General features: G+C 35.1%; 1 protein-coding gene across 2 annotated transcripts; it reads left to right on the forward strand.

The window, feature by feature from the left end:
- Positions 1-1,301: 1,301 nt before the first annotated feature.
- Positions 1,302-12,436, forward strand: LanB1 (laminin subunit beta-1). 2 transcript variants are annotated; one of them, XM_017905572.1, is made up of 14 exons: positions 1,302-1,523; positions 2,928-3,058; positions 4,522-4,566; positions 5,498-5,723; positions 5,830-6,129; positions 6,284-6,846; positions 6,962-7,141; positions 7,359-7,684; positions 7,794-8,204; positions 8,388-8,583; positions 8,672-9,118; positions 9,328-9,835; positions 9,984-11,067; positions 11,398-12,436. In XM_017905572.1, exons 2-14 carry the CDS (start codon positions 2,995-2,997, stop codon positions 12,367-12,369), a joined length of 5,322 nt encoding a protein of 1,773 aa, XP_017761061.1. In that variant the 5' UTR covers positions 1,302-1,523; positions 2,928-2,994; the 3' UTR covers positions 12,370-12,436. The 2 variants fall into 2 exon arrangements, with proteins under 2 accessions (XP_017761061.1, XP_017761062.1); XM_017905573.1 differs by lacking the exons at positions 1,302-1,523; positions 2,928-3,058; positions 4,522-4,566 and adding an exon at positions 4,801-4,921.
- The last annotated feature ends 1,310 nt before the right edge of the window (positions 12,437-13,746 follow it).

The raw sequence follows: 13,746 nt of genomic DNA on the forward strand, positions 1-13,746 counted from the left end.
CTCTTCCTTCCTTTTCGATGATCGCATTGGCTCGTGACATTTCGCGTGTACGAGTTCTACTTCATTATTACCTTTTTCTTACAAAGGACGTTGTACTCATGTCCCAATTTTAATTTTGTCATATTATTTCTTTGCATATTGGAATACAAATCTTTTAAGAAAATTAGCAAAATTAATAATTTTTTACCATAATACTGAAAATTTATTGTAAATAATTTCTCATGTCAATAAATTAAATTACTAAAAGTTTCATTTTATAATTTACGTTTTGGTTAAAAAGGAATAGCACCTGAATAATATTTGAATTTATTTTAACTTTCTATTATAATTCTCAGCAATTGTAGTTTCATATACAGGACAAAGCACACTTTTTTAAGCAGCTATACTGAATCGTCATTATAGTCACCATAGAAAGGACCTTCGATTACGGCTAACGACCTGCACTGGTCAGTCTCAACAGTTTAACGTGCCGACTATAAACCAAAGTGAAGAGAAGTAAAAGAAAACGAATACAAGTGTGCTGCACGTGTGAACTGCAACGGTGGTTGACGTAATGGACATTACGGTTTGTCGACTGGCTTGTGAACAGTACAGAAAATATCTTATACTTACAAAATATTCGATATTATAAGTAATTTGTATTCTATACTAATTACTATACTATACTACTATACTAATAATTCTTTACTATATATATGTATGTACACAACGTTCAAAAAATGTTTAAATACTTGTAAAAGCGTAAAAGAAATTAATATATTCAGTTCTCATAATTGCAATCGTCAAAACTAATAAATATATAACTCTTTAAAACCTCTTCAACTCTCCTACATGAATTAAATATGACTCATGAATCACTCCGTTCATCAATCTCCCTCGATTCAACTTTTTGTTTAAACTTGTCTAATATCTCTCCAATATCTTCTTTAATAACTTGAATGTTTATTCTGAAACATATTGGTAACTGTAGAAAATATGTCGAACCTTTCATAATATTAAGCGCGAAACGATTTATAAGTAACAACAGCCGTAATATACAAGTGCATATGATTCTCAGCTTAAACTATTAAAGACAAACGAAATGAACCTCCTCTGATAAAATTGCAAGCGGCTAATCCTTCACAAAACCTTTTCTTGCTTGTTGCCACCGACTCGTTCCCCTACTCTACCATCCTAAGAAATTTCACTTTGCCCCTCTGTCTGTGTCAGCACCGACGTTATGGGCTGGCAAGGAAGGGATCTCATTCTACGTACGGCACTGGCCGCTGCCGGAGGTTCTTCTTAACAGAGAAACGCTGTGAGAAAGAGTGAGAGAAAGAGACGCGTCACCAGGCGTCCAGACAGTGTTGCTTCTTGTTCATTCCTCATCTCGTGATCGGTACGGTGTATCGCGGGGATCGAGTGTACTCTGGATAATTGATTTTCGATCGGTTTCCTTGTGTTTGATTCTCGTCGTGGATCTATCGAGGCGTCTGTCAGGCCGTGGCACGAGATACTCTCTCTAGGGAGATACACCGAGTTAGGTAAGACATTTCTCGTGGATCTCGTTGTTGCTATTCTCGTTTCTCTCGACATCGTTGCACGTTACAGCATACTAGCATTGCTTATCTGACGCTAGAGATATTTTCCGAAAAAATCCTTTCTTTTTATCGCGAAAGCATGCGTTAGAAGACTGGTTTATATGAGGGACAGTTTGTGTTTGTATATGTGCGTGTGTGTATATGCATCTGGTTTTGATCATACTCAGCTTGAAGATGTAATATCGAAGATAAGGTTTTGTTGATAGATAATACCGTTTTAGAGAGTATCAAAAGGAAATTTGACATTTAACATTAAGCACAGTTCTGAAGTGAAGATGTATTGTTAAATTGCATGAAGATAATTTTCTTGTAGTTAGATACAGTATAGGTTGGTGTAGTAAAAAGCGTTTAGGTTTCAGTATTTTGGATTGCGCTTATTGAATAATTTTTGCTAGAGTACATAAAATATTTTAGTGCAAGAATTAAACAATGTTAATGAGTCAGCCATGATAATTGTATTTGTTAATATACTATTACTGAAGTAATTAATTTTACCGAAAAGTAACTTGATTGTTACATGAAATAAATAATTTCAAAATATTTCAAATAAAGATATGCATCGAAGAGAAATACGTGTTACTATGTTCATATTTATTACAAACTTTTTTAAATTCTTCGATTCGCGCGCCAATCCCTAGCAATTTATCGGGCGTCCTATATCTTTGAAAACGTTAGTTTGGTCACTGAACTATGAGAGATAAATATTTGTAAAAGTGGAATTTATTATTAGAAATTCTTACGTTCACATATTACATGATCTCAATACTGAAACTAGCATTTATCGTTTATAAAATTATAAAAATAGCTAATGTAATTCCGAGGATGAAAAGTGTTTCATTGCTGATTCAAAACATGTACATTTAACATTGTGATCCTCGATGCATCGTAGATAAACAATGCACTTATTATTTTAATCACTGAATATATGCACATAATATTTCGAATCTACTTGTATATTTCAAAATATTTTGTAATAACAATATTTTCACCAATTCCTATGGAAAATATTGAGGTTATAAATAAAGAAGTTTTAATCCTAGTTTCCATTGAATTCTTTGTAATATAGGGAATTTATTAAAAATAAAATTGTATCAAATTATTGATGCTTTTCGTAATTTATTGCTTCTCGAAGAAAATACTGTTATGTTTGACTGGTACAAGTGTAGAAATTAAAATTTGTAGGATTTAAAGAAAGTTTTCTTTATAGAATTTGAAGTGAAGCTTTAAATCCTCATAAATTACTTCAAGAGAGGTAAACTTAATGATTCGTTAAGCGTTATAGAAAAAATTAAATACTAATTGCTTTTAGTATTGTTTAGTATAATACAACATTTTTTTTGTCTCCAGATGGAACATAATGCTGATAGTCTAAATTCGGTGTAATAAATTTAAACGATAGAGGGGCGGCGAGAAAATGGCGCGAATATCTTCTCAGGCAATTTTTGCAATATTATTGTTTGCAACAATTCTTGTGTCAAGTAAGTATTACTAATTAATACGTTTTACTCACCTGTGTTATCACAGTTATCGACAATTTTTGATCGTTTGTACTTATCAAGCCTTATATTATTTATATACATAACTTTAATAACATTTTGTTGTAATATAGGAACAGAAGATGATATTTTATTTAAAGAATATTGGAGTAAGAATTATTATTAATTTGATATCTGAAGAAAGTTGTAGATTTTTGCAATCTTTATCTTGAAAGAAATAAGAAAGAACTTTTTTAAGTGTACCTTAAGTACTCCAATCGCCGATGCTTCGAATTAAATAAGAAGAAAAAAATTTTATTGAATGGAAATAGTTGAAATTTGTCTATTCTCAACCACAACGTGCTTTCCATTCATTGCTCTTACGAAAAGACACTTTATCCATAACGATTAGATAGCGATTCGACCCCTCGACCTGCCTTTCTTCTGAATTTCTCAAGTTTATTTCGGTCTTCAAAATCTAAGCGCTCTAGAAATCTCAAACATGAAGACCAAAAGACTTTCAGCATCGATACCTTACTAAAAATTATGAAATAAAGTAGTCTTACAATGAAATATTTGAAACGATTGTAATTCTTTTGTTTATGTCAGATTTTTAAAATCTGAGGATCTTACAAGGACGAAACAAAAAGTAAGAAATATTGAACATTGTAAACTGCAAGATAAATGATAAGATATACATTACCATGAAATTTTGTTCATATTGCAAAAATACAAGTTTATTCAATAATATTTGTAATTAATGAAATAAGCATTTAGTATTAATAGGAAATATGATAGTGAAAGGATTATTAGAATTCTGACATCAATAAGATGAGATTTTATGAGTTTTGTCGAGTGTTATGATTTTCATTCATTTTGAACAGTGATTTCCAGAGAAGCTACATCATAAACATCCGGTTGTCCCTTGCGATAGCTGGAAACCGGTAGTAGAATGCTACTTGATAACTACACAATTCTGGCTTGGTTTAAAATTTTCTCCGAGAAATCATAGTCATCACTTTTCTTCCTGCAGAATAAACTTTTAATGCGAGATTTAGTCGATGAAATAATTTAATTACGATCCACGATACAAAATGCTAAAATACATTCAACTCCATTCCATAAAATATATTTTTCAAAGATGATATATGTTAAAAGTTAAAAAGAATTCTGAAGATAAATATTTTTACAAATGTCGTATCTTCGAGAACTGAAAATTATCTTCTACGAAACAGATTAGAAAAGGAGAATTAAAAATAAGAAGTCCTTGGTATTTTTTGAGATTTCTAGCAGAGTGAATTCCCATTACTCCTTTTACGTAAGATAGCTCGTGGCTTTCGAATCGTGACAAACTAATGAACACATTTTGTGATATCAATTTCCTTGCCACGGAAGATAAAACATATACAGAGATAAACTCTGCAGAAAACTGACCAAAAATCTAACCAAATTATTTTTTCTTTCAGGTTCTGCAAATCTGCAATATGGCAGGGATAGAATTCCAACCAGAGGTGAGCTTTATTTACTTCTTCAACTGTTCCAAAATGATAAAAGAATTAATAACGGAGAAAAAATTAGTTGAGTCGAAATACAATTCATTAGATAAAAAATTCTAAGACATTAGCATTTTTAATATAATTAATAATACCTTTCTTACGAGGCCAAATATAACACATGGAAAACATCTAGGATTATCAAAATATCTTTAAAAGATTCTACGTAAGAATACGTAGAATTAGATAGCAGTGAAAATCCGAGATAAAAACGGGGGTGTTATAGGGACAATCCAGAGAGGAGATATGTCACCCACGGAGGTGACCGAAGAGCGCCATTATTGGCCAAGGTTGACCATTCCCAGCCCAAGAGGTAGCCTATTCTCGGTGGATTCACAGATTCATGTTACTCACTGTTTATAGTCAATTAAAACCAGCATGATAATGTTGCTCGATTTAGACTTAATCCCTCGTTTATACAGAACGAAATATTCTACAACTAAACTACTATAAACGTACGATTAATATTGATAGTACACACCTCTTATTAATTGACATAATAATTTCGTCATGACGTTCACGATCTAACACGGATCTCTTCTATCTTATGCAAGTTGAAGATTTACGTTTCCTCTTTGAAGCAAAACCTCATGTGGATCAGAGAGTATTTTTAGATTTCTTTTCTTGTATTCTTTTAATCTGGTTGAGGTGGTTACACCTTTACACAACCTGTACACTATATCATTGATCACTAACTTTTGGTATCTGGGGATTTCGTTAACCCAGTGTAAATAACAAATTGCCAATTAATTTAATTACCAATTGGCGATATAACGGCACTTGAACTGACTCAAGGGCACAGAGATAACTAAAGTAATGGTTAATTTGTTTTATCTGTTATAAATAAATATATTTTGCTGCAATTATATTTCATTGTCTTTCTCTTTAGTCGCACAGATCAAGAGAAAACATCCCTGTGAGCAGAGCTCGTGTTATCCTTCCACGGGAAATCTACTGATCGGTCGAAAAAATCGATTGAGCGCAACATCTACATGTGGTCTCAAAGGACCAGAAAGGTACTGCATCGTTTCCCATTTGAAAGACCGGAAGAAGTGCTTCTTCTGCGATGCATCGTTGCCGAAGCAACAACATAATATCGAAAATGTTGTTTCTGAGTAAGTATCAGTTAAATATGTGTTTAAAGATATATTTCTATGATAACGTATTTTAATTACATTCAAACGTACCGTTATAATATTTTTGTTGAATTTAATTCAATAGCAAAAATTGGTGGCAAGCGGAGAACGGCGTGGAGAACGTTTCAATACGTTTCGATTTAGAAGCTGAATTTCACTTCACTCATTGTATCATTCGTTTCAAGACGTTCAGACCGGCGATGATGTTGATCGAGAGATCGTACGATTTTGGTAAAACTTGGCAGGTGTATCGATACTTCGCTCACAATTGTGAGCAGTACTTCCCTGGGGTGTCTACAGAACAACCTCAGAAACTGACAGACGTTATCTGCGAAACTAGATATTCCGGCGTGGCGCCATCTACGGAAGGTGATGTTATCTTTAGGTATGTAAATAACGATAACCAGAGATCATATAATATAAGTGTATAACGATACATTTATTAGTCTAGATCTAAAGATTAATTTACAAGGTGGAATTGGAGATACGATTTTCTATGAAAAGTGTTTAATAAAATACATTATATTTTCTATTTTCAGAGTATTGCCTCAAAACTTGGAAATAGACAACCCCTATTCGAAGGAAGTACAGAATCTTTTAAAAGTCACCAATCTCCGTATAAACATGACCAGGTTACATACACTAGGAGATGATCTTCTTGACGATCGTGCAGAAATTCGAGAGAAATATTACTATGCTATCCAGAATATAGTGATTCGTGGATCTTGTTCCTGTTATGGTCACGCATCCAAGTGTCTTCCCCTTCCTGGAGTTGCAGACGAGCCAAACATGGTGCATGGAAGATGCGAGTGCACTCACAACACCACGGGATTAAATTGTGAAAGCTGTAAAGATTTCTATCACGATCTTCCGTGGAAACCAGCTGTTGGAAAGCAGACGAACGCTTGTAGACCTTGCAACTGTAACAATCATACAACTTCTTGTCACTTCGATGAAGGCGTCTATGAAAGATCAGGAAGAGTATCTGGTGGTGTTTGTGACGACTGTCAGCACAACACCAGAGGACAAAATTGTGAACAGTGCAAGCCATTTTATTATCACGATGTCACGAAAGACATATCTCATCCTGAGGCATGTTTGCGTAAGTTATTTATACATTGTTATACTATAACGATAGGACCTTCTAGATACCTTGTTATTATACATGTATTTACAATGCGTTTAAACATTTTCTTTTTCTTCTTTTTCGTTTGTAGCTTGTGACTGCGATCTCGGTGGTTCCTTAGATGATGGTATATGCGACTCGAGAACTGATCCTCTTAGTGGTGATGAATCAGGTCGTTGTCACTGTAAAGCAAATGTGGAAGGTCGTCGTTGCGATCGTTGCAAAAATGGTTACTGGAATTTCGATATTGAAAGTCCAGAAGGATGTCAAGGTACTAATTTGTAAATGATTCAATGTAAATTTTGTGGTTTGATTAACTGCCTGAATTTATTTATTAATTACAACTTATCAACGATTTATCAACGTTTTTTCAATGCCTCTACTTTTATCATATTACTTTCAGAACCTTTTAATTTTATACTTTTATATTAGATTTTTCAAGTAGGTAATTTTATTAACTAAAAAATAAAAATTAATTCTTCTTTTAGCTTGTACTTGTAATACCTTGGGCACTATTGATAATCGTGGATGCAATATGGTTACTGGTGAGTGTACTTGCAAGCGTTTCGTTACCGCTCGCGATTGTAACCAATGTCTTCCGGAATATTGGGGCCTTTCGGAGGAACCGGACGGTTGTAAGCCTTGCGATTGCGATCCTGGTGGTTCCTACGAAAATACTTGTGACGTTATCACTGGCCAGTGCCGATGCAGACCTCATGTCAGTGGCAGAACTTGCAATCAACCTGAACAGAGCTATTACACTGGATCGTTAGACTTTCTAATCTACGAGGGTGAATTATCGAGAGCTAGTGATGTAATTGATCTTTTCTTTTTTTCTTATTAAAAATAATTTTAATAGAAGTAATACGAAAATATTTTTATTTTCAGATCTATATAATTTTCTTAATGAATTTCTTTTATAGAACTGTCAAGTAGTGATCAGAGAGCCTTATCGTGATGGAAGAAACAGCACATGGAGCGGAACTGGATTTATGAAAGCACTGGAGGGTTCAGTGTTGAATTTTACGATCGATGATATTCGTAAAAGTTTATGGTATGATATTATCATACGATACGAACCAATTCAGGTAGGATCCTGGGAAAACGTTCAAATAATCATTGAACGAGATGGTCCAGTGGATCCAAATGGTCCTTGTGCTGAATGGAGACCAGAGTACGATCAGCTATGGGCACAACTTCCTTTAAGATCAAGAAGCGTTGTTGTGCAACCATCCATTTGTTTGGAAGCAGGAAAACGATATAATGTTCTATTGCAATTCCGTAAATTCAACAACCACGTGGACACGCCTTCTGCGTCGATTTTAGTTGATTCCGTGAGTAATGTACAAAATTATATAAGTTCTAACATAGCTTTCTATAACTTGATTTTCTTTTTTTATTTATTATATTATTAATTTGGAGGAGAAATCGTATTTATTTATTTCTACTATAACATCATTTTTGAAAAGTAAATAGATATGGATTTTGTTTGGTTTAATTTATTCAACTTTGTTCAGATTGTTCTGAGGCCAAAGATAGACGCTATTCCTTTCTTCAAAGGTTATGGAGTTGGTGAACTTCGTCGACAAGAATATGAAAGATATCATTGCAATGAATTGTTTAATGATATTAATAGTGCATGGACTAATATACCAGAAGTTTGTAAACAATATCAAAACAGTATTGGTTACTATGTTTACGATGGTGCTCATTGTGAGTAGGAAACGAATATTTCTTTAATGTTACATTAACAAAAATTGTATATTAAGGCTAAATTCATTTAATTTTTTTTACATTTCAGCTTGCGAGTGCAACCCGACTGGATCCCACAGTTTGCTTTGTGAGAGTTACGGAGGTATTTGCCCCTGCAAACCGAACGTCGTTGGTAGACGATGTGATCGTTGCGCTCCTGGTACTTATGGTTTTGGTCCAGAGGGCTGTGTACCCTGTGATTGTGACGGTGTTGGGGCACTAGACAATTTCTGCGATGTTGAGACAAGTCGATGCAAGTGTCGACCGAATACGTACGGCAGAACTTGCGGTCAATGTGAACCTGGCTTTTGGAATTTTCCCCATTGTCAACGATGTGAATGTAATGGGCACGCTGAAAGTTGTGATTCCAAGACTGGAGCTTGTATCAATTGTCGCGATTACACAACTGGGCACAATTGCGATCGGTGCATCGAGACATACTATGGTGATCCCAGAATCGGTGCAGATATTCCATGCAGAGCTTGTCCTTGTCCGGGTAAGTTCTTGTAAGGTGTTCTGTACAAGTTAGTAGCTTTTCAATATCTTAACAGCAGTAGTTCCAGAATATTCAGTTTTTATTTTGATTTAAAATTACTATTAATTTTAATTTTTACGCATATATTATATAAATCCCATATGATTTGTACAAAAACTATTTCATCTCTCTATATCCTATTTATTCTATGGTTTTACAAAAATTCACAGGCACTCTAGACTCCGGGCATTCATACGCTGAGAGCTGTTCCTTGGATTCGGTGACCCACGATGTGATTTGTGAATGTTTCGATGGATACACAGGACCTCGTTGTGAAAGTTGTGCAGAAAATTACTTTGGTAATCCCGAGGTTGCTGGCGGCAGCTGTGAACCTTGTAACTGTAACAACAACACGGACCTACGTCGAATCGGAAATTGCGATCCTCAAACTGGGCGTTGTTTACAATGTCTCTATAACACCGATGGGGCAAACTGTCAGATTTGCAAGGCAGGGTATTATGGAAATGCTCTCGCACAGGATTGCCAGGATTGTCAGTGTGACGTTTTGGGAACGGATAGAAATGCTGAACCTTGTGATCACCGAACCGGACAGTGTCCTTGTCTGCCTCACGTTATTGGCTTACTTTGTGACACTTGTGAAGAAAATCATTGGAGGATTGCTAGTGGCCAAGGTTGTGATCCTTGCGAGTGTGACGCAGTTGGAAGTATTTCTGACAGGTTTGTACATGGAAAATCAGAATAAACTTACGATACTGAGTTCTTTGGATTTCATATTTTTTTTATATAATGACAGAAATCATATTCTCAAACAAATCAATCTGCAAGTGTTAATTTTGAAATACGGTATTTATTTTTATGCCAACAGATGTAATCCATTCGACGGTACTTGCGAGTGTAAACCAGGATTCGGAGGGAGACGTTGCAACGAGTGTCAAAGTAATTATTGGGGTAATCCAAATGTCGAGTGTTACCCGTGTGATTGTGATCTGATGGGTTCTGCTCGCCAGCAGTGCGACAGAGAAACCGGAATGTGCATCTGTCACAAAGGAATTGGTGGTGAAAAATGTGACCAGTGTGATCGTGGCTATTATGGAAATGCGCCGCAATGTAGTCCTTGCGGAGAATGTTTCGATAACTGGGACTTAACGCTAACCGGTTTAAGAAATAAAACGAATCTCGTAATCCAAGAGGCATCAAGAATCCAAAAAGTTGGAACAACAGGAGTCTATAGTCAAGAGTTCGATGACATGGTTAAATCTTTGGATCAAGTGAAAGCATTAATCAGTAATACTTCCATTAGAAGCCAGGACTTAGATGAATTAAACGACTTAGCTATAGATTTGAACAGCAACGTGTCTGCAACTACTAAGCAATTAGAGGATGTGAATAATCTCATAGAGAATGTTAGTCAAAGAGTGAATCTCGGGGACGCAGCCCTTAAGAACTTGAAGAATAGATCGAATAGCTTACACCAAGCTGCTACAGATCTGAAAGAAAATGCAACTAGATTGCAAGAAGAAAATGTACAAGGTGCTCTTAACGTTACGCAGCAAATGGCTGAACAGTCTAGGCAAGCAGAGAAAATGGCCAATGATACTAGTTCTGTCCTGGCTGATGCAGAAAGATTCCGTAAACATACAGAAACTTTATTAGCTAAGAATCGTCGTTTTGTTGAAGAGGTACAGATGAGGAATGCACAAAATTTAGACGCAATACACGAAAAATTGAAGATTTTCGATGGAATTATGCCAGGTTTGAATCTGGAAATGTGCGGAGATAATGTGACGGATTGCAGTAGCCTATGTGGTGGCGCTGGCTGCGGTTTCTGTGGTGGTTTGTCCTGTAGCGAAGGTGCCCTGACCAAAGCCAATCAAGCTTTGGACGTAGCTAAGACGCAGTCTGCTAAAATCAAGAGCCATAAGGATGAGGCCGAACAGTTGCTTCGTAATGTATGTCTTGCTTATTTTTTCAATTTTATTATACAAATTTGCTATGATAAAAGCATTACTACTTCAAATAATTTTTCTATTATTTAGGTGGTGTACTATTACAAATCTTTATTTTTAAACTTTCTTTATCTAATTTTAAAATATATAGTCAGAGTATATTAGTAGGTGGTAATTGCTCAAATTTTTATTATTTACGAAGATTAAATTTCATTGATCTTTTTCTTATAGAACTGTACTATTGATTTTAAAACAAAATATTTAGCAAGTCAACTAAAGTAATTTTCCCTCTAGTCTCCAAATCCCTTGCATCGGTAATAAATTTCTGTCTAGATGATTGAAGTGAAACGCGACGCAATGGCAGCTAGATCAAATGCCCAAGATGCCTACAACTACGCCTTGAAAGCCCGCAACCTGTCCGAGAACGTGTACAAAAATCTGTCCGATATAAACAAACGAATCCGCAGCACTCTGGACGAAGATCAACCTACTCCAGCTATGGTCAGGGACTTAGCTAATGAAGTGCTAGCTAAGAATATTCAATTGAAACCCGATGAAATAAAAAAATTAGCCGATCGTATAAAGAGTATTGTCGGGTCCCTGACTGACTCTGAGAAGATCCTCGCGGATACCAAGGATGATCTCAATTTAGCCCGGGAAGTAAAAGAAAGAGCTAATAGAACAAAAGAAAATGCGATTGAGAAGAAGGTTCTGGCTAACAAGGTGGTCATTTTATTGAACGATACTCAGAGGGCTCAAGATCGAGCTCAGGTAGCCATCGATCAGGCTGAACGCGACGTCAATAGAGCTAAACAGGATCTGGAAGAAATAGCAGAGGTAACCAAAGGAGCTCAGATGCAAGCAAATAGTACCACCCACATGGTTGATTCTCTGGATGCTCGTTTGAAACAGTTACAAACGCAGTCGGTCAGGAATGAGTTCGTTTTGAATCAAGAGATCGGTGTAGAAGCAAGAAATGTTGGCAGTGAAACGGAGAAAGTCGACAAAAAGACGAAGAAACTTGCCATGGAGTATAGGAAAGCAGACGAGTCATTGGATTTAAGGGTGAACAAGAGCAAAGGGAACATATTGAGGGCCAAGAAACTTTTGCAGAAGGCCTCTGAACTCACTGCTGATACCTCGACGAAATTGAAGGACTTGGATGGCATGGAAAGCGTCTATAGGGACAACGAAAGGACGCTGTCCGATCTGATGGCCGAAGTTGACTCCTTGGCCGGAGAAATGGGAAAGCATTTGAGCGAAATCGAGCAGAAAGCACAACAGTACAGACAGTGTACTTCTTGAATGGATGGAATGAGTGGCTGGTTGATCTTTGTGACATCGTGATTGCTTGGATTTTGAGGAATGTATGTTTGACGACATTTTATTTTGTTTTTTGTACTTTAATGCAGATTAATTGGGGTATATGAATTTGATTCTTTATGATATCTTTTCCCATGCAGAATTGTCTTCATTTTTATCGATATTCATATTTCACGTCATAATTGCGGATTATCTTCAATATCGTGTAACGGTGGACAAAGAATTAACAAAGGATAGCCATGACCGAATGAATGGATATACAAAAAAGTAAAGTGTACATAACTCTTAAGAGAGAACCATGAAAACGTAAACCGATTTGTTACCTAAGAATTGTTAAAAATGTATTTCACGAGATGGAATTCTGGGAGAAGCGAAGAAAGTAAATTTTTCAGTGCCATAATTGCGAAAGGGGCCATTTATGCGTTAACATATCACATGCTTATATATACATTTATATATAACTTTTTGAGTTTAACGGAGAATTTTTTAAATCGTCTTCCAAATAATCATGGAAAGTGCCAAGAGTAAAAAGTCGAACTTTCTTATTGCATTTACTATCGTGGACCAAACTTATTAAGATGAACTGAAAGATGTACAGAATTAATAGAAAATGCTAATATCTTTTGTAGGCAGGTACTTGTACAGATAAGAATCACAAATCTGATTCCTGTTTTGAGAACCTTTCTCGGTGTGAGATAGAAATGTACGAGAAGTATCATTGATCTGATGAACCAAAGATGTGTTCAGAATGCTTTGATAAGGATGTGAATATTTTTCCATTACGAATATTTTTTTACACTTTAAATTAAAAAAACAATTTTAATATTTTTTATTGAAGGTATGTCGAGTATCGTTTTATAATGATTGCATGTTGAATATTAGTAATTATATTATAGCTTAAGAGATCTACAATTAAGAAACTGATAATGTCTTTGAATTCTAATGAATAGTTAATGATTATTCTAATAGTAAACCTAGGGAAAATTATTTTACATCACAATTACTTACTAATTACTTTCATAAATGGAAGAGCATTTAGGTTCTTGACAATATATTTTGATCACGTTATATGGATTATTAGTGAATGATACAAATACCAGATATTGCAAAAATCGACTACTATCCAAGAAAAATGACTGATCTAGTTATAATACAGAATTAAGGTATCGGTATCGATACTTAACTCATAAATTTAATTGCTTTACACATTTCAAGATAAGATTTGTACTTATAACATATGTTTACGTTGCATTTATAATAAGACACGGTGCAATAGGTAGATAGAATTTTTATCAATAGTTTGTAAATATATATCTATGTTTTTCATCTTACTGCATTTTTCCATTTAATACGTATTGT

The sequence above is a fragment of the Eufriesea mexicana genome, unplaced genomic scaffold (assembly GCF_001483705.2).
Source record: "Eufriesea mexicana isolate 0111107269 unplaced genomic scaffold, ASM148370v2 scaffold3966, whole genome shotgun sequence".
NCBI lineage: Eukaryota > Metazoa > Arthropoda > Insecta > Hymenoptera > Apidae > Eufriesea > Eufriesea mexicana.